We start from the raw sequence: 21,667 nt of genomic DNA, 5'->3' as shown, positions 1-21,667 counted from the left end.
GAAACATGTCATGTCACGGCACTTTCAAAAGTCAAATTCAATCAGATTATACGATAAGACAATCAGCAAAATTAAAAGGAATAAACATTTGAAATATATCATTACATTAATCTATATAGTATGTTTAACTTTGTAAATATAGTTTTGTAAACAATAAAGCTTTTTAATCATATTTTGATTTGTTGAGATGTACCTCAGTTCAATTATTATTACCTGTGTGTGTCAAAAATCAAAGATGGGATTTTAGGCAAGCCAAACGCTCCGGTATTATTCTCTGACAACTCAGAAGCATTTTTATTTCATACAGACTTTATTATTTTTGGAAGTTATTCATAGAGAAACAGAATACACATTACTATTGTTCACTGTTGAACTTTAGAAACAGTTGTAAATCATTACAAGAACAAGTTTAAAATCTTACTTGAGGACAACACATTTATACAACACTGATTATATACAGCAGATTATTTAAATATATGATTTTTTTCTATATTTAAATTAGTTAATGTTGCAAAAAATCACCATTTGGGGATATTTTTTCATTACATTAATCGCAGATAAATACGCATTAATAATCAACTGTTATTGCACATCCCTTTCAGAATAACAGGTCACTCTTTACATCTCAGATTGCACTGGGTTCGGAGCCACAAAAATTATGACTAAGTGCTTTAACGAACAATAAATAGTAAATAAAAAGAAGAAACATACTCCTGAATAAGCAGAAACAGCTGTTTCACTGTCGGGTGAAGTAGCGGGTCTAAAGCTGGGGACACACTACACAACTTTTCTAGTTCTAGTTTCATGACTGAAAGACTGGGGATCACTTACCTAATTACTTCACCTACTGACGAATCCCACATAAAAGGATTTATCAGATTATCTAATCCAAGGGTGTCCAAAGTGGGGTCTATTTGCAAACCCTGGACTTATTCTGTGCAGCTCCCAACTGCAATTCAAGAATGGTTTAGCCCACCAACACAGGTGGTTGGTGCAGATGGAGACTTTTTATTTGTAATTAGCAAATATAGCTGCAAATATATTACAGACAACTTTAAATCTTCTTACAATTGAAAATGTTGAGAAAGTATTTGTCTTTTAATAACCAAACATTTTACATTCTCTTTTCATAGTAAATAGGACCAAATCTGTCCAACAATTTTTACTCAAATGCAGACTTTGGTGCACCAAAACCTCCTTTTAATCCGTTTATTAAACTTGTCTAAATACACCAAGCATCCTCAAACAAACCGACAAGCGTCCAGATCCGGCAAAAAATTGTATCGCGTGTCTCCAGCTTTAGTCTCTTCTGAATCTTTTAAACTTTATTTGTGTGATGAAAGTGTTTTCAGGCTGCAGAGAAATATGAGATGATGGGAATGTTTCAACTCTTTCTGGGTTTGTTTAAAGGTGAAATGTAAAGAAAATGAGTTTCAGGAAAAATGGCCAACGGTGGTTTTTTAATCAACAAACAAACAAACCAAGATGACTTTCTGTATCTTTCACTTTCAGCCACTTGGGCCATCAAGCATTTTCTCAGGGTTAAAGCTGTTTTCACAGGTTTCTGTCCCAGTGGGCTTACCTGATTCTTATTACATCCCAGTCCCAGTGCTGTTGGTTATCAACTGGTACTGGATCAGTTCTGGTCCCAATTAGCTCCTCCTGTTCAGAAACTATTCCTAGTACTCGTTTGGTTTTAGTCCCAGTGAATCAATACTGAATATAAACTTTACTGGTTCTGGTTCATCCCCAGTCCCAGTGAACGGGTGTTGGTCATGGGTCATCCTGATGTTTAGTGCCAGTTCCACTGAACCAGAACTAGGTATCCTAGAAGTGGTTTAGCTCAAGTCCCAGTGAACCAGTACTGGTCATTACCTGTCCTGGTACTGGTTCAGGTTGGACATTGGTCTTGCTCTGCTGCCAGTGTCTTTGGGTTTGCGCTGCTTTTTCTTGTTCAGTTTGGACACGTCTTTTTCAAAGACCTCTCCTGAGCGCAGTGCAGACACCAGGTCATCAAACTCTCCTCCTTCCTCTTCTTCAACTGCCTTAGCCTTCTTCATCCTCTGCTCCCGGTCTTTCTTCATCTGCAGGGACAAACAGAAACATCATGGCTTTTCACTTTATCAAATTAGCAAGGAGGGAGTCTGGGAAGGTGACCCTGTGACAGTCGGCGGCTAAACAACAGGTAGACTTCTCAGCATCATCTCTACTGACCTGAGCCTCCATGAGTGCCCGTTTCTTCTCCTCCTCCTGGCGTCGGACAATGTCCTCGTTTTCCTGCTTGGCTTCAGAGTATGCCAAGAGGAAACTGTTGAAGATCCCGAAGAAGTCATCTGGCTGCTGGTTGGATGGGTCCTCCCCAAAGTGCGTCAGGGCCTTTACAAACTTCAGCAGGAAACGGGAAATCAAGAGGGGGTTGTGTGATCTACAGACAGCATACTAAAGCTTCCTGAACCACACTGAAGTTTTGGAGAGGTTCTAGGGCTCTTATTCTGGAATAGTTATTTAACTTTGGAAGAAAATTCAATGAGATAATAATCAAGACCCCTTTAAAAAGTTACAAGAAAATCTGGATCACAAGACGTAAAAGACAAAGGACACTAGACTAATACAACAACATGAAGAACCTTCCTGGACAGTTTCACGCTCCATTCGAATACGTCTTTTGGGTAAGGAGTCTTTAGCCAAAGCGGAAGCGGTCGCCATGATAAGTGCTGTCTGAATAGTTCAGTCAGTAATGAAGGAGGTAGGAAACGGAGCCTGTATGCTTTCTCTCATGGCCCCTTTAGCATAGGAACCTTGCAATGTCCCTCGCAGCATTGCAAGGGACATTGCAATGTCCTGGTTTAGTGCCAGGACACACTGCAAAAAGGGAACTAAATGTAAGTCAGATTTTCTTGAAATCAGTGTATTTGTCCTTTATTAAAGCAGGTAAATAAGACTATTTGCCAATGGAATAAGATTTTTGCACTTAAAACAGAAACAATTCATCTCCATCATCTTATTTCAAGTGCAGGATATCTAATTATCTTATTTTAGGGGTAAAAATACTCATTCCATTGGCATATAGTTTTATTTAGCTCCTCAAATCAAGGAAAAATACACACATTTGAAGAACTTTTTAATTAGTTTTAGTTACCTTTTTGCAGTGCATTGCAATGTCATCCTTTGCATGACATAATGTATAAGCTAAGCCCACCTCACAGAAATGAATGAAAATGTCCGAAGAGAAGAGAGCGCAAACTTTGTAGTTCAATTTCGGAAGGCTGTAGGCCTGGATTTGACTAGAATCCTTCATGTACTGTACGTTTCCGTACAAACGAAGCCTCATATTCTGTTAGTTGTTCCACGCACCTAACCTGTCAACCCAGATTGATAACGTGCAGCACACTACATTCTGCACAGCAAACTGGGTCTACTCCCATCCAATCCATTCAGGGAAAGGAGGGACATTCAACTAAATCTTCCACGCTGATTTGGCGAAGCGACACTTAGGGCCCGCCTACCAAAGGTTGGTTTTAGCAAATCTCGGCTATGAAATGAAAATGTTGTAAGCAGCAGGCGCTATGAGAAACCACAACAAGTTTACGCTGGTCAAGGCCCTTCTTGCTGTTCTTCTTTCAAAGAAGAAATTGTGGATTTGGACAAAGCTACTTGTGCGTCCTCCTGCGCTGCCGTTTATTTTGGTTCAGCTGTGGGCTCCGCAGCTCATGCTTTCATTGCAGCTGTATTTCCCGCCTTAAACCATAATACTGCAACGTGATTGGCCCGATCCTGTTTATGGTTAAGGCCCAAAAAATTGAGATGGGAGCAGGACAAGATGGATTATCATGTGCTTTAGAACGCACAAGTAACGCAAGAATTCAGCTTGCAGGCAAGGTTACCACATACCAGATAAAAGGGGAATCGAGCCTTTCAGTCCACGGCACCAAGACTGTGGCACTATCTACCTCTACAGCTGTTTAGTTGACTCAGTGGACTGTTTTAAAAGGCAATTAAAAACTTTCTTCCTTAAACAGGCCTTTTGTTGAATGTTTATTTTTATTGTGTTATTTTATTGTCATTTTATCTTATTTTTTTTTGTATTTGATTTTAATTGTTGTTTTATTGGTTTGCTGTACAGCGCTTTGTGATGGCTTTATCTGTAAACACACTTTACTTACTTACACACTGCAAAAACAGACCTTAAAATAAATAAAATGTTCTTAAAATATGGGTTTTTGTCCTTGATTTGAGCAGGTAAATGATATTATCTGCCAATGGAATGAGTATTTTGACCCCTAAAATAAGATAATTAGACATCCTGCACTTGAAATAAGACGATGGAGATGAGTTGTTCCTATTTTAAGTGCAAAAATCTTACCATTGGCAGACCATCTTATTTACCTGCTCAAATCAAGTACAGATACACTAATTTTAAGAAAATTGTACTTATTTTTAGTTCAGTTTTTGCAGTGCAGTCACCAGGACACGCTTTAAGACCATTACCATGAGAGACTCACCAGGTCTTTAGCCTCTCGCAGTTGATCTTCCACATCTGAGAAGCTGAAGGAAGCGACGGTGATGAACTGACTGACCACAGAAACAAACTTATCGACTGGACGCTTGGAGGACTGGGTCTGCTGGTACTCCAGCTCCTGCAGACATGCACATAACCATGCTCATGTAGACATCAATCGCACAAGGTCCAACAGTTGTTGCAAGCTTTTATTGACCTTACCGCCTCAATGCTCTTCAGGCCAGACCTTAAAGTGTTGATTTCCTTCTCCAACTCGGTCATGCTGACAAGACAGATGAGTAGGAGGGTTATTAATGAACAAGCAGTAACATATCATTGCATAAACACATTTATTTTGGTATATGTGCTCCTTTTACTTGACTTTAGAAGCTTCTGGAACGCTCTGCAGCTCCTTGCTGAAAGATGCGGCTGCAGGAAACTTCTTCTCCAGCACAGTGATCATGTAGTGCAGCAGAGTGATGTTTCTACAAATACACCAAGTCAGTCGTGCTTTACATTCCCCTGCTGCAGAAAATCTATTATAAACCAGCTAACTGTTCTCATTCAGGTCCAAAGCGTGGATTTGGTTTCTGTCTATCTAGCTGAGTTTTGAGTGATACCTGTCATTGCTGGATTTGGTATCAATCATCTTGTTGAGGCTAGAGACTTTGAATCCGTAGGCATTTCCTCGTTGACCTTTATTCATGTAGTTCCCAAGGGCCAGGACCACCTGCAGGAGCTGGCGGAGAGCCTGACTGTGAACCACCTCCGTGGAGGCAAGACTGAGAGCTGAAAAATAGAAATACGATGAGGAAGAGGACAACACGGAGGGTGCACAAACATGTGGCTCAGAGAGATCTAAACTCCTACCTCTGATTTTTGGTGTAACCTCGGCCATTCGGTCGGTGAATTTCTTCTTGAAGTGAAGAGCCTGAAGTCTCTGCTGGTAGTGGTTGATTCTGGCAGAGCAGAGGAAAGGATCTAAGAAACAGCTGGGATCAACCCCTATTGGTCTAACTAGCATCCAACTACTTCAAACCAACTAGGTAAAGTTTGCTTTTACAGTTCTGGTATCTTTGAGCAGTTCTGGTGAAAAGACTTGATAATGAGGCTAAAACTGGATGGAGGGATGGCTAAATGTCATTCTTGTTTCTTTTAATTTTCACAGGTTCAAGGCAGGCTGGTGCCTACCTCCAGCATTCAATGGGCAAGAAACCCAATGAATCCTGGACTCCCTGTCCATCACAAGGCAACACAAAAAAACAAAAAGGGAGCTGGAGTATATTTAAACATTTATACTTCACACAGAAAGACCCCAAAAAGCTAAACTTTCTTCTGGTTCCCAGTACTCTTTTCTTTTACCACTCACATAGTGTACAAAATAATGTCCGGTCTAACCAGGTCCCATTTCTTTATGCCACTATCATGGACAGCTGTTTGAACATCTTCCAGTGAACCATAAACCGTGTTCTTTTCTCAGTGTCAGCTCACAAAACTCCCCACCAAGCTAACTTTCACCCCAAAGAAATATGTCATGGAGGTAGGTGTTTGTTTTCAGATGTGCGGATGTTGTTACATACCTGCTCATGTCATAAAGGAAGCGGTCAGCTCGAGCCATCCTCTCCAGCTCGTGTTTGTGTTCCTCTAAAAGATCCACGTCACTCTTCTCAGGTACAAACCTCAACAGCTAAAACACACAGCAAGAAAAACTCTTTGTTTCATTCATCATCTGATTCACTAAAGCTGCTTCATACAGAACGTCTGAGAGACTGGAATCAAGCTTTTGTCTTCGTGTCCTGGAAGGTTGTTTGTTTCATACCTGGTCCAACATGTCTTTGGGCAACTCCTCCTGATCATCCATGCTGAGGACGGCCTGGCAGATCTCCTCGTTGGTCATCTTCAGTCTGTCACACACAAACCCAAACATTCATCTTTCACACCATAATTAGATCTGAAAGAAATTATTTACATGATCCTTGCAGGATGCCTCCAAACATCAGATTAATCATGTCACTGAAATAAAGCTCCATTTTGGTTTGTAACTCATAGAGAGGAACAGCTGTGACGGAAAGACTAGAAACAGGTTTTAAGACTGAACAACTTTCAGGAGAACTGGCCAAGACCCACAAACCGGTTTTCAGATGGACCCACCAAGAGCCTAAAGCTAATGCTGACCAACAAAGAGACCCAGAAACCGGTTCTGAGATGGACCCGCAGACCCAGGACTGGCCAAGAACCAGAAAAAGGTTCTAGGAATAACCCAAGATACTTAGAACCTGATACAGAAACAGTGAGACTCACCAACAAACTCAAATCAGACCACGACCCTCTGACAGATTCTGACACTGACCCACAAACCCAGAAAAGCAACAGACCCACAAACAGACCTAAAAATAGGTTCTAAGACTGACCCACAACTTAAAACGGACCCAGATCCACACTGAGAAACCAAATCAGAAACAGACCCACAGAGCCAGGATCAGATCCACACCCAGTCCAAGATACTGACCGTGACAGCAGGATGTTGCAGTTCTGCGCTCGGCGGCCATCAATCACCGACAGCTCCTTGACTTTTTTAACAGACTCAGCATCTCCAGTATCTTTCTGTAAAAACCCACACGGCTGTGTCAGAGACCAACAGCTCTGTTTGCATGTATTAAACTGACTGGTGTTGTGTGTTAGGTATGAGCATATTCTGTTACTGTAGGACGCTGGTAAGCTGAGAAAGTCGTCTGAAACTCCCCCAGATCCAGATCTTTGAACACATCCCGATCGTCGATGTCTTTCCAGATGGTTCCTGCTATCTTGGTCTGACCCAAACAGACAAACAAGAAAATAAAAATCATCACCAGGGCTTTGATTAAACACATTTCATCTCAGATTTAACCCATCAGATATCTTTATTAGCAATGAATTTGATAAAAAAAAAATATGATGAGGTGTGTGCATCCTAAACTTGTAAAGGTTCTGTTCGAGGAATATCTTGACACTGTAGTGAACATCACAATGTCATGACAACCTGAGTGGAGCTCAACTACTGTGCCTTACAGAAGTTTATACACACTTTGTGTTTTATTAGGACGTATTACCTACATAAAGTCGAAGCTTGTTCCCAGCAAAGGGTTAATTTTTGGAGCAAATCCTGTTTTGCTGGTGTTCAAAGACAGCATTTCAAGACATTTTGGTGGGTCATGTGGTTGTGTTGGCATCTTCAGACCATGTTGTTCAGCAGGCAATAGAGTGGTTCAAAGCAGATTGTGAAACAACCAGGACCAGAGTTGTCTCCTGACTTTAGGGTCATTGCTCTCAGTCGGACAAAGCCTGACTACTTCTTTTGGATTAGTGGTCAGCCTCTGAAATGAGTGGGGGAGTTTAGGTATTTGGGTGTCTCACATGCGGGGTTCCCCAAGGGTCCATCCTGGGTCCCCTCCTATTCAATATCTACATGCTCCCTGTAGCTTAGATCATAAAAAACAAACAACATAAGTTACCATAACCATGCAGATGACACACAGCTCTACATCACCATGTAAGCAGGTGAACCCATTCAAGTGCTGAGTAAATGCTTATAAGAAATCAATGCATGGATGTACCAAAACAAAATTCAGCTGAACACAAACAAAACTGAAGTAATCCTTTTTGGACCAAAGCAGTAGCGATCAAGAGTTATCACACAGCTTCAGTAACTTCAGCAAGTAACCACTGATCACCTTCAGAATAACATAGACAATTACAAACTCGGGCTACTATCCCCTGAAGAACGTTTCCAGGATTAAAGGACTGTCTCAGCAGGATCTCGAAAAACTAATCCATGCATTTATTTTCAGTCTAATTGATCACTGAAACAATGTCTTCATGGGTCTGCTTAAAAAGATGATCAGACAGCTCATGAATCATGAACTCTGCTGCCTGCGTTCTCACCAATAGCTTTGTACCAAAATACATTATAGACTTGCTGTCAGTGTATCAACCCACCAGATCTCTCAGGTCTTCTGGCTCAAATATCTTCTGCACAACCAGAACCAAAATGAAACATGGAGAAGCAGCATTTAGTTCTAATGCTCCACTTATCTAAAACCAGAAGACCAAAAGTGCTGAAACCCTGAGTTAATTTAAATCAAGGTACAAAACCCACTTCTTTAGAGTTGCCTTTGAATGTTCTATTTAAACTGTTGTAGTTAACTGAAACATCATTAGATCAACATTGCAGTCCAACTTATGTTGACCTTGCCAGATGAAGATGAATAGACATATTGGTGCTTCATCTCAAGTAATGTAGGCAGTGATCTGTTGTGTTCAAAAAAAGATCTGGGCCATAATGGAAAGCTCACGATTAACCAGTCTGTCTCGATTCTAACCTTACCTATAGCATTGAGATATGGATCCTAAATTAAAGAACTGCATTCTGGATACAAGAGCCACAATTAATTTTATCTATAGTGTGATTGGACTTCTCTAATTAGATAAGGGGCTCAGTTATCCTGTGGGTGCTCGAGTAGAGCTGGTACCCTGCAATACCAATGTTAGATAGCTGAGACAAGAGGATGTCTCTCAAATGCCTGTGGAGAATTTCAAGTGTCATCACACTGCAGAGCTGTCAAGTCTCACGCAATTAGCATGAGACACACTAATTTTTCTGACTTCACAAGCACACATGCCATTCTTCACGCAGAAAAATAACAGTGATCTATTCACCGCACTGTCCGTTCAGAGCTCAGTCTAAGCCTCGCCTTCTGCAAAGCTGCTCCGGCCTTTTTTCACAGCTCCTGTTGCTTTTACCATCGACATAGTTCACCAGAAGGATTTGCTATCCTTTTTAGCCGGGGAATTCTTTGGATCCCCAAGAAGGAACTGGACAAGGTTACTAAGGAGTGGGTGGAAAACAATAGACGGATAACTTATCCATCAAAAGTTGCATGGGTAAACTTAAGGGAAGGAGTTGGAAGGCGGTGCCAACAAAGGCACTGACCGTCTTTGTGGGCTTTGGAGACTCAGGTCAGAGCAGACAAACCTGTACACTGAATTAAACAGAAATCCAGAAGGAAGTTAAGTTTACCTCTGGTAGTTTGCTCCAGTTGAAGGACTTCAGTGGGCTGGACGGCTGGGGGATGTTTTTCTTCTTTTCTGTCACCCCCAAAGCAAGTCCTGGAGGAGGAGGAGGAGGTGGAGGAGGAGGCGGAGGAGGAGGGGCTACTCCAAAGGCAGGGGGACCTCCCGGAGGAGGCAGTGGTGGAGGAGCAGGAGAACCAGGGGTTGAAACAGATGAAAGAAAACCACCAGAGGTGATTGGAGGTCCTCCTGGAACACCTGAGCTCTAAGGGGAGAGAAGAGCTTCATCTGAGCCAAAGTATGAAAAATATGAAGACACAGAACAGAGTTTCTACAGAGGTAGAAAGATTATTCAAGTCGGTTTAAAAGTGTGAGCTTACAGAACTGAGCTGCTGCAGACGAGCAGTCAATTCCACCACTTGTTGTTTAGCTTGTGTGTGCTCGTTGCGCTCTTTCTCTAACTTGTTTTTCATCTTGTTCAGAGTCTCCATAATGTCTTCTTTCTCCTTATTCTTGACTTCACACTCATTCTCTTTCTTCTCCAAGCGTTGCTGCAGCTTCTGATGCTCTGAGAAGGTGACACACAGTTTGAATTTATGACATCGGTTGAGACTCGCAGTTAAAATGCAAACGTGGGTTAGTGTTTGGTTTTACCTTTTCGCATTTGATCTGCTTGTTCCTTCCACTGGTTAACCTCGTTTTCCTTTACCAGCCTGTTAAAACACACAAAGAAAACTTCAGACGAGTAGTGATTTTCTTCTTTAAGCGGGATGCCATCAATGCTGATCTCTGTAGACTGGATAACAGCGAAGAAATAAAGGAACATCTGTTTGACATCAATGACCAAAACATATCATCAAAACTTGGAAGCAACAATTTGATGTCAGACATTAACTCAAACAACTTCTCACTGTAAAAAAGGATCCTGATCACTTTCTGTATTGTTGTGGCTGTGACACTAATGTGATTTGAATGCATGATTAGATTATTAGATGCATGTTAGATTAGTGTTAGTGGGTTTCAACCAAATAATGGGCCTTAACCAAGGACTGACCATGTCCACACTAGCAGGAGTTATGAAAAAACTTCTGAAGCAGCTCCACAGAGGGCGGGGATTGGACTGAGCTCTGAAGGACAGTACAGTGAACGGATCGCTTGCAGCCCATACGGGCTTCACTATTTTTCTGCGTGAGAGATGTCATGCGTGGCGTGAGTGTGTGTGAAAAATGCGTGTCCCACATGCATTAGACTTGACTGCTCTGGGCAATTACAGCATATAAGCGAAATAGAAAGGTTAGTTAATGTTACTTAATACGATTGTCAGAAATTGTTAGCATTATAGCTAATGACAGCAAATAAATAGCTTTTTATATATAGGCTATTATTAGCTTTTGTTAGCTGAGGAGCTAATGTTACCATTTTAGCTACTGACAGAAAATAAAATGCTGTTAGCCTAGAATACATTTATAGGTAACATGCTAGTATTATCCAACAACCAAATATAATCATATTAACTACCCGACTGATGTACAAAGTTGTAATGACAAATACAGATGCTTAGCGTATTTATTGTTAGAATTTGAGCTAAGGCTAGCTCGTTAGCATATGCTACAATATTAAGAAACTTCAGCATGGTAAATAGTGTCAATTCTGTGGAAAACCAAAAGGAATTGAATCACACAACTTTTCAGCATTTTCTCTTGTGTTTTCAGCTTTTCCCTTAAATTTAACAACAGTTTGAATGTCCGAACTCACATGCGCACAATATTCTTTACATTGAAATCCTCCAGCGGGGCCACATCTGGGTCTTCCCCTTTATCTGTTTGCAGAACCAGCTGCTGAATGATCCGGTCCAATAGCACCCAGTACTGAAGCATTGTCCTGTTCCTATTGTCTGCATGTAAAAAGGAGTCGAGACGTTGAAATGATGTGCCTTTTAGGCAGAGATAGAGAGATAGAAAGATAGTGTGAAGATGAAGATATGGTCTTACATGGCATCATGAGACAGTGCTGGAGAGCAGACAGCAAGTGAGGGTAAGCTTCAGTATGGCTTAGTTTACCCTTGATCGCATCAAACATCTGGTTTGCACTCTTGGTGTTGATGTGGATCTGAGACAGAACATCGGATTTTCAACATCTGACTGATTCTGTGTGAATTTCTTATCTGAACTGTAAAAATGTAACAGTTACTCACGCCATCGAAGCGTTTAGACATCTGAAGCTCATCTTCGTTTCTCAGCAGCTCAAAAAAGTCTATGTGCCTGAAAAAACAGCCGATTAGAGTCAAAGAACCAACACCGACACAGTCTGGGAGGCGAACATCTGATCTACCTGTCCAGGGTGATGTTTTCATGGGACCGAAGCTTGTCCATGATTGGCTGGATACCCAACATCAGAAATTCATAACGCAGATGGATCCGGAACTCCAGACTGGTCTGAAATCAGATTTAGTAGAAGACATAAAGGGGATGACCCAAACAAAGATCGGAGAGACGAAACCATTTTTACCTCTCCTGCTCCCTGACTGAGTACAGCATTGACGAAGAACATGATGGCCGTCTTCAGGCTGACATCGTCCCTGTTGCGACCTGTGGACCGGTCCAGGTCCATCATCAGGTTCTGTACACAGAAAACATGTCAAATAAGGGTATCTTTAAAACACTAATCCAGGCTTTTATTAGATCCATTAATGAAATGTTCTTCTTCATGGCCCTCTTCAGAAAACCACAGTGAAATTGTTGTAGTGTAACCAAACTTTAGTCCACTTTAACTGTCTTGTCTCCAGGTCACTCCAAATGGCCTTGTAGGACCCTCAGTACAGTCAAAGCAAACGTCTTTATTTAAAAAACATTATTTTCTGTTTTTAATTGCAAAGAGTACAACCCTTCAGCAAATATCTATAAATGAATAATATATTTCTTCCCCATCAGGATTATGCCCTGGTTTGTGTTGGCCTTTCACATAAATTCTCTATAAAATACACTGTTAAAGTTTACATGTGTGATGTGAAAACATTCAAGGAGCGTAAATGCTTTTGGAAGGCTGTGTGTATAGAAGGTGTATGTGCGTGATTTGTTTTTTTGTTTGAAGTTGTCATTTAGGTTATGTGCTTGTTTTTATTACGTTTGGATTGTGTGAAAAGTATTTTATAATTAAAAGGTGCTTGGTTCTGGAGGTGCACTATCACTCAGTTGTTAGCGCTGTTGGCTTACGGTAAGACGGTCTTGGGTTCAAATTCAGATCTGAGGTCTTTCTGCGTGGAGTTTTGATGTTCTCCTTGTGTATGCGTGGTTTTTCTCCCGGTACTCCGGCTTATACCCACAGTCCACTTAATTAAATCGCTCTAAAGGGAGTGAGTGCATGCATGGTTCAAGATACCCTGCCTCTCAGGCAATGACCAGCCAAGATTAATTCATAGAACAAAGGAATGCATTTCTTTACCTGGGTTCTATATTTGTAATAACCCAAAGCAGGAAAACAGAAACACCATTGGTTAAGTATTTGTATAGTTATCAAACATACTACTGTTATCTCATCAGTTAATTCACACTAATCTGAATTGCGTGCCTCCTCAGTGTAGAAAGTGAACAGATAGATAGCTGATGGATAGAGGGTGGTGTTTGTTCAACACACAGACGTTAGGTATGTAGGTTTGGTAGATTAGGTAATGATAGGTAGCATTCTCTGATTTAAACAATGTTTTCACTTTAAAAGTTAGCACGTCACGTCCTGTAACCTTCAAAGATTAATAAAACAGAGCATATAATATTTTAAACTTTCATTTGTTAGTTATACTTTTTCTCAGTTGGTTAGTTGTACATTAATAAGAAATTGTCTGTCTTTATACCATAAGCATTTATATCTGCGTGTATGTTTCTTTGCTTAGTTTATTAGTGAATTAATAAATATGAGGTTTAATAGAAATAAAACTCTTGATGTCACTGGTTACTGGCTCCATGTGATTCAACTCATAATCTTGAGTTGAGGTGTCATATCTAACTCTGAGAAATCTTGTTCTCACGTCACTTGTTGCTTTCTGTCATTTACGGTTATCTATCAGACAATCTGCTAAGGGCAGTTCCTGTCAGGTTGCGCAGGTTGTTTTCTAATCTGCCGTGGTTTTATCTTTCACATATCATCAACATACTTCTTGTGGTGAAATGCTGCTAAACAGGTAGCCTTTCACTGTATGATCATAGACAAGAGCTATAAGATGCGGTAAAAGCAACGTCAGACTGCAAGGTCTAAAAGATTCCCACCTTTATGCTGAACTGATCAGTTGCGGCACAGATGTCGGTACCAATCCCCTTAAAATGTTGCAAAAAAAGTTTTTATAAACGTTTTTTTGCTTCCTGTTTCCATGGGGTAAAAACACAATGCGACCCAGAAACCTATTTCTCTTAGCCACTCATCAAATTAGGAAAGATAGGAAAACACATTATTCTAGTAAGGCAGATTAGAGTATATCGTCTCACAGAGCAATATTAATGAATTTTATAACTACTAGGTCTGTAAGAACCTATACTGGAAGAGGACTTATAAGTTTATGTTGTTACCATAAAGGTAAACAGTCAACATGTCTTCAAAGCAACGACTGGAGGCTAGCTACATATTGTTTTATAGGCATGCAATGAAAAAATGTTTGTCTGTCCTACAACCACAAACATAAGCATGTAGATATTATTTAACGCTGCGGGAATCTGGTGCTTTGGGTAAATGAGATGAAGATAGAGCTTTTCAGCAACAACCACAACACGTGGGTGTAAGGTGAAGAAAAAAAAGGTCCAATAATGAATTGGCGGCCGTTTTTTAGTCGGCCAATGATCCCAACATGTCTAGATCAACACAAAAGTAGTTCACCAGATAAAATCTACTCTCTATCAATGCCCTCTCGGCCCCCCAGACATAAATCTTATAGAAAATTAGAAGACTGTCTGGGTTTCTTGTTTTCTGTAATTTTCAGTTGTATACATAGCTCGCTCTTCATGTTTTATGGTGTAAAAATCAAAGATGATGGGCCCTTTCAAAAATTGTGAGCCTTACGCCATCTCTACCCTCTAGCAAGGTACCGAACCTTCATCTTAAATGCTGTAATTTCACATCTACTGTAGATGTGTTTACTCAGTGCTTGCATCGTTTTAATGCCTTCAGGTGGTGTGAGTAAAAAAGTCGAATTCCTGTGCGTGCAACAGGAGGCTGATCAAATAAAAACTCTTAATCTGGACTCTGAACTCACACCCACAGTTTAGAGATTGCTGAAATATGTTTGTAAATCTGACTTTCATATCTGCGTCCCACAGACCTGCAGAAACTACAGGAAACCTTGAGTTTATATATATATATGCGTGTGTGTGTGTGTGTGTGTGTTTGTTTTTGTCTAACAGAAACATCTAAACACATCTACATTTAGTTCCTGTTTCCAGTCCTGAAAACAGGCAAGTTTTGGTTTTGATACAAGGCAGAACCTAAAACCGACCTGGAAGCGAGTCCTCTCTGAGGCAAAGGTCTGGTAGTGCAGCATGGACTCCAGGACTTTCTTATGGCCTCCTGGAACCAGACACACAGCACCGAGGATCTCCAAGACTGCCACCTGAGGATACAGAGACAAACAATCAGTCTTCAAATAGGAGAGAGAGAGGTTTATTGAAGGAAAACAGCTAAAATAAAACTAATTGTTTTATCGACACAAAAGTTGGACTGGGAAAGCTGCGACAGAAATTTGAGACTCCAGTTTTTTTTTATTGATATTCAGTCTATAATTAAATGATTTTTATATGTTGGGATGATCTCTGCTTCATTTCCATGAACATCCTTCGCTTTCTGGGGAAACTTTAGCATACTTGTTTTCTCTGATTTATCTGCCAGCTGGCATGAAGTGGTGAAACTTGCATCTGACTTTTGTGTTCATACGGGTGAGTAGATTTCAAGAGCAAACTTTGAGTGCATAGTTGAAATTCCCATGGAGGTTTTGGCCCTGGAAATCAAACAACATCAGGATTTTACAGGTTTGTTCTGGTGTATGTTTGGGCGCTCTGGGAAGGGAGGGGTCAGGTGTTGTCCTGAGTCCTTAGTTTGGTGCGTAAACACTCAGTGAGCTATTGGGAAAACCCTTGTGGAGTTGTTATACTTTAGATTTAGTATGCCTTCTCCACTCTATCCTGTTTCACATGTCTTTAGGTAGGCTATATGTCTGTGGATTTATTCCAGAAAGTCAAATATCTGGTGAGAAAACATGTCACAATGTTTCTGTTGAAGCAGGAAACATACACGGTGTTAAGTGGGTGAAACAGGAAGTTCCTTACCTGTCCTGCTTTTATGACCCAGTCAGAACAATGTGTGTTTGTGCCAAAAAATTCTCATCAGCTGAGTAGGGAGCAAGGACTGTGGGAACTGAAACTAAACTAAATCTGTCTCTCCCATGAATGAGCCAACCACAACACATTCAATTGCAACAGATACTTTCATCTCTAATCTATGCGCATTAATGTAGTTTAACATTGCTATACCAGCACAGCATTATTCTCTCCACAGAAACAGCTGTTATAGTTATAACTATGTCTATGAGGCTGCAAATGGTCCATCCACTCACCTTGGTTTTGATGTTTTCCGCAACTAGACTTTGAGCAATGATGTTGATGCTCTCTGGGTGTTCCAAGACGTGGGTTCTGCCCTCAGAGCTGTTCATCAGGGCCTTGATGCAGCCAATCAGCGATGTGTGGACCGGGGATTCGACCGTCTCATAGTCCATGGACTTAAGGAAGTTTAGAATGCAGGAGAGGCCATCTTGCTCAAGGAAGCCGGTCACGAATCTGCAGGAGGTCAGTGACAGCAGTTAATCTGAAACTCTCTGGAGGTCAGCAGGATGTTCATCTCTTTGACTGAGAAGGTGCACCTTATTGGCTGAGTCCGCAGAGCTGTTTTCAGACCATTGACATTCTTCAGCCTGGATTGTTCTTCTTCATCCAACGCCAACACAGGCTTCATCTGAAGAAACACACAACGCCCCGGCATTTCAAACAGACATCCTGCTGATGTTTCTGCCTCCTCAAAGTGAATATTACATCCTTCTTTAGTTGATCGACGATGGTTAAAACGTTCTCAGATAACTCACAATGGCCATTGTGTTGAGCTGGTTGATGTAGAATTGAGGGTAGCTTGTTGCTGCTTTTTCCTCGTCTGCTTCCTGAAAAACACACAATACAAACACACAAACCAGTCATCAGCATATACTCTAACCCTGGACTAGTTTTCACATAAAACCGGCTGTGGTGTCATCATTGACCAGGCGGTGTCCTTTGAATCTTCTATATTCAACTGGCATGAAGTGTAGGACATTGTTCTCCCAGCTAGACAGCATAGCTAGAATCAGTAACATACAAGCGTGATGCAGTCACACTGGTCTGTAAATTTCTTACCTCTAGGCTGGACTATACCCCCGGTCAATACTTTCCGTACATGCATCAATGGCATAGATTTGACAAGTTTGGTCTTTTAAAATGTTTTCTTTTAACCAGAGCTGAATGAGTCTAACAGATAAAACTTAAATGCATTTTAAAAACAAGTTTGAATGTTTTGTGGATTTTCTGTAAGTTACACAGGGTCATAAGTATCCATCCAGGCTCAAACATATCAATAAATGGGTCTAAATCTTTTACTGAGTGCTACTTATGGTTATAGAAAGTGTTTTACCTAGACAAGACCATTGTCTAAAACCTTCTGGATAGTGATCATGACTGAGTGCATCTGATTGCTTCTCTCCACTTTAAAAAGGATTTGTAGGGTGTGGTGGTGGCACATGGATAGTGTGCAAACGAAAGGAAAATTATTTAAATGTTCCTGAACGTCCATGAATCCACCAGGCCTCAAGCCAGCCATTAGTTAAAAACTGCTAAAACAGGAGTGTCAGTCCTCATTAAAGTCACTTTTGCAGAGCCATGAACAGACAGGAGGCAACCGAAAGAGAAGCCCAAGCTCTAAAACCAACAAGCTGATTTGGATTTTAGGAGGATTCTACAGTAGGTGGGTCTTTTAACCTAAGAACCTTAACAAATGTCAAGTAGCATCATTCTGAGGGGGCTGTTTTATTTATTTTTAATAGTGTCCTGTCTGGCAATAAGAATTGTTGTCTTAATGCCATAAAGAGCCCAAGAGATTTTACTTTCACAAGCGGAGCCGTGCGCTTTCACCGTAGTGCTCCACTTGATTTATACGTGCAAGAAGTTTTATTATAATTTATGCAGGAAATATTTCATGTTATATGGACACTAAAACAAGAAGGTAGAAAAGAAAGAACAAAAGGGAGAAAAGATGAAAGAAAGAGGAGAGAAAAGGGAGAAAATGATGCAGCAGCCTCAGTCTGCTTCTTCACCTGCAAAGAGAGGTAAAAAGAACAGCACAACCTGCTGATAAAGTATCACAGATACAATCAAGCAACGCCCTGATACCATCACCAAAGTATTTACAGTGTTAATCAACACGACATGCATAAAGTGACAGCCGAAGATCATAAGAGGGGTTTTCTGTATTGAAGTGAGTCTGTAAGCACCTGGATCCAAGCATCCGCAGGTGTCCGCAAGGGTGTGCCCGTGCATGTAAGGTTCATCCATAAGAAAAATGCTCAATAGTGGTGGTGAAGAGCCAAAAACCCTCCCCCCAGAGCACCGAGGCAGACGCCAGGGGAACCAAAACCCCAGAAGCCCAAAGGGACGTTGATGAGCACCGTGGGCTATGCTGGGCCGCACAAAATTACCAAAACTAACATGACCTCCATTTCCATGAGGTGTGGAAAGAAACATCTGGATCTGCCTTATTCTTTTTTTTTTTTTACCCCTACAAAATGGGAAGATATTGCTTTAATTAGAAGAGAGCCTGAACAGAACCGTTGGCGATGAGTGAGATCAGGTGGTTGTCACTTGTTAGTCCTTAATGAGCTTAAATTGAGCTGCACATTATCGATCTGGGTATGGTCCGATCAAATCCGTTCAGGGAAAGAAGGGACATTCAGCAAAACCTTCCGAGCTGATTGGTCGAAGCGACATCTAGTGCCCGCCTGCAGAAGATTGGTTTTAGGAAATCACAGTATAAAACGAAGATGTCGTAAGCAGCAGGCGCCATGAGAAACCACAACATGTTAAGCTAGTCAATACGTGGATTCTGACAAAACAGATGTGTTCCTCCTATGCTGCCTTGCTCATTTTGGTTTGCCCATGGGCTCGGCAGCTCTTTAGTCACAGCTGTATGTCCCGCCTTAAACCATAATACTGCAACGTGATTGGCCCAACCTGTTTTGGGACGAGATGGATTCTCGTGTGTTGGTGAACGCACAAATGCCGCGTTCATACCTGAGAATTCAGCTAACAGTTACACTATCACAGGTAAATGTTGTTGAACACAAAACAGACTTTAGCTGCGACGGACTTTTAGTAAAGTTTCTTACCATTTTCCTACTGCAGTAAATCTGCCACTTCTTTTCTGCTGGCATAGCAAACATTGCCGCTCTTTGCTGCTCTGGGAGCCCAAGTTCATCCTGCAGGGAACACGGAAACGGAGGGGTTACTGTCTGAAAGTATGTGCAGAGTACTGACAGAAAACCGTGGTCCTGAACGCACCACCACTTCGGTGAACTTGGCGTCGAGCTCCTGGAGGGGGGGCATGGGTATGGTGGGCTCCATCTGCATGACGTTTTCATGGCAGTAGGTGATTTCCGGTTGGTCACTTTCTCTGTAGCAGCACGGAAACAGAGCGGCGAGGCCCCGAGGCTGTTTCCCCGTGGACGTCATGGTTATGACACGTATCGTCTGGAGAGAAAGAAACACGTAGACACCATCAAACCAAATGCCACCAACTTGTTGTTGACATCCTGTGGCTCTCAGATGCTTTATTCATATGTACCTCTGTGTGCTTTATTTGTTTTCGGTTTATTTACTGATGTGGGCTTTTTTTTATGCCATACTTGTTTCTGTCTGATCAAACTAGCTGAAATGCCTTTAAAACAGAAAAGGTTCTTAAACTCGGATCTGTTCTAGGTGCCCTACAGCCGGTTCGCTCTCTGAAGAACTTCTCTAAAGCTTCAATTTACTATTTTACCTCAAATAAAAAAAAAAAATGGAAATTTTGAAATGTATATAGAGTGATGTCTGTTGGACATAAAAATATGAGATCATAGTAAACTAACCCCGGGGAATCCCACAGTTAACTGTGTAATTTAACTGCAGTGGACTTCAAACATTTAGACAATAGCAAAACCGTCCTTACTCATGAGAATCTGACTTTTACTTTACTTCACCTTGTCTGAGTCTTAGTCCAGTTTGTTTGGTCTCAATTTGACCTGGTTTTGGTCTGACTAAGATTTGCCTGGTCCAAGTTTTACTCTGGTTCTCCTCGTCGGTCTGGTCTCAGTTGGACATGGATTCGCGGATCCATTTCTGGTTTGCCTGGTCTCAGACTGACCTGTTGTCAGTCTCACCACCCATTCAACTAGTTGGACTGTGATTCGCCTGGTTCTCTTTCTGACTTCAGTCCATCTGTCTAAGTATTTCTGCTCCTTGGTTAAACCAGCTCCTTAACAGACATCTTGTAATCTCCCAATGACGATAGCATCAAATGTGGATGATTAGAACCAACTCTCACTCTGCCGTCTTCGTGCACTTTCTGTCAACAACATCAGCTATTTAACTCCTCTCACCTGCAATATGTTTCATTTATTAATTTAACAGGACTAAACCGTAGTGTACTGTGAATGTAGCTTGATTTGGATTGCCAGACACCTGCAATGGATGATCAGACAGAAAAACTGATGGATGAGTAGGTTTTAATCTGCTTAACATGAACATCTCTGTAGTTAAATTGGTGCTAAACAAATAAACGTTAAGACTGATGATCTTTTTAAAAGGCCTGGAAACTGATAAAGTGGTTAAAAGCCGGATTTGATGCTGAACCATCCACTGATTTTAATGAAACGCCAAACTACATTTCACATGGAGACCCTGTGACTCCAAAGTTTATAAAACTCTGAAACATCTGAGTTTCACCTACAGGTCATTGACCTCTGTGTTCAGACCAGCAGGCAGTGTGGTCTGTTTTAGATGTCATACATGAGTAAGAAACACACTGGTGTGTCGAGATAAAATCCCAGGCTCGGTACGATCCCTGTATTTTTATTGAGGGGATGATGTGTGAGTCCCTTACCTTTGTGATCCTCACTTATGTCACCGGGTGTGAAGTCATTTTCCAGCTGTGGTCTGATTGTTTACTTTCCCCTCAAACTGCTGTCTCCGATCCAACATGGCATAGAAAACCTCCTCACATGTTCCAAATTATAAGGAAAGGTCCAAATATCCGGCAGACTGATGTCCAAGAAGCCGTAACTCTGAGTGAAAGTTCAAAAGTGACTCTCCACAAGTGAAGTGACTCCACTTCTGAGCTGATTGTCCAGTTTCACAGAAACCTGCAGAACTGCAGTAGCGTCTGTTCCCTCGCCCGTCCTCCCAGTCACTTCTCATTTACCTGATGTTACCGCGACAGGGTGTGTGTGTGTGTGTGTGTGTGTGTGTGTGTGTGTGTGTGTGTGTGTGTGTGTGTGTGTGTGTGTGTGTGTGTGTGTGAGCGCGCACGGTCCAGCAGGCGAAGAACTGACTCACAGCTGCAGCAGGAGCTCAAAACACACACGACTGCATTCCTGCAGCTGCAGTAACACCCATCCTCGCCTCACCCCTGCAGAGGGAGGAGGGTGAGGCTCGGTGTGTGGTAATTTATCTGATCCTGATGATTCAGATCAGCAGGACAGCTGAACATCCTCCAGAGCCGTTCTGGTTGAACTGGAACTTGTCTCCAAAGAGGTTCCAGATGTTGTTCAAGAACTAATTTATCACAAACCAAACTGTAACTGAAAATGTTTCTTTCTTAGAGTTATATATATATATATATTTCTCAAAAAAAAAAGGTAAATTCAGATCTCCTGCTGCTAAAAATAGCTGTAAAATGTGTGTGTTGTGCGTAATGAAGCTGGGTGACATTCCAGTGCAGCAGTTGTGTGATCGTGCAAGAGGAAAAGCTGCTTTGCCTTCAGGAAGAAGGTCGGTCGCTTTTACAGTTAAGGATCAGAGCAGAGCCAGTTCTTCC

The 21,667-nt window shown here is 41.4% G+C and overlaps 1 protein-coding gene across 1 annotated transcript; it reads right to left on the bottom strand.

Annotated features, from left to right (window-relative positions):
* Window positions 1-291: 291 nt before the first annotated feature.
* Window positions 292-21,104, bottom strand: daam1a (dishevelled associated activator of morphogenesis 1a). Its single transcript, XM_036151125.1, has 26 exons — window positions 20,735-21,104; window positions 19,156-19,344; window positions 18,984-19,073; window positions 16,659-16,730; window positions 16,440-16,531; window positions 16,137-16,356; window positions 15,024-15,137; window positions 12,056-12,166; window positions 11,879-11,982; window positions 11,742-11,808; window positions 11,539-11,656; window positions 11,303-11,441; window positions 10,202-10,260; window positions 9,928-10,115; window positions 9,555-9,812; window positions 7,201-7,308; window positions 7,008-7,102; window positions 6,318-6,402; window positions 6,079-6,185; window positions 5,369-5,457; window positions 5,119-5,287; window positions 4,876-4,983; window positions 4,721-4,781; window positions 4,503-4,637; window positions 2,215-2,385; window positions 292-2,084 (listed from the first exon to the last, which is right to left on the bottom strand). The coding sequence occupies exons 2-26, from the start codon at window positions 19,324-19,326 to the stop codon at window positions 1,872-1,874; spliced, it is 3,144 nt and encodes a 1,047-aa protein (XP_036007018.1). The 5' UTR covers window positions 19,327-19,344; window positions 20,735-21,104; the 3' UTR covers window positions 292-1,871.
* Between the last annotated feature and the right edge of the window lie 563 nt (window positions 21,105-21,667).

This window comes from Fundulus heteroclitus, chromosome 19 (assembly GCF_011125445.2).
Source record: "Fundulus heteroclitus isolate FHET01 chromosome 19, MU-UCD_Fhet_4.1, whole genome shotgun sequence".
NCBI classification, from domain to species: domain Eukaryota; kingdom Metazoa; phylum Chordata; class Actinopteri; order Cyprinodontiformes; family Fundulidae; genus Fundulus; species Fundulus heteroclitus.
This window is presented reverse-complemented; position numbering and strand designations above follow the sequence as displayed.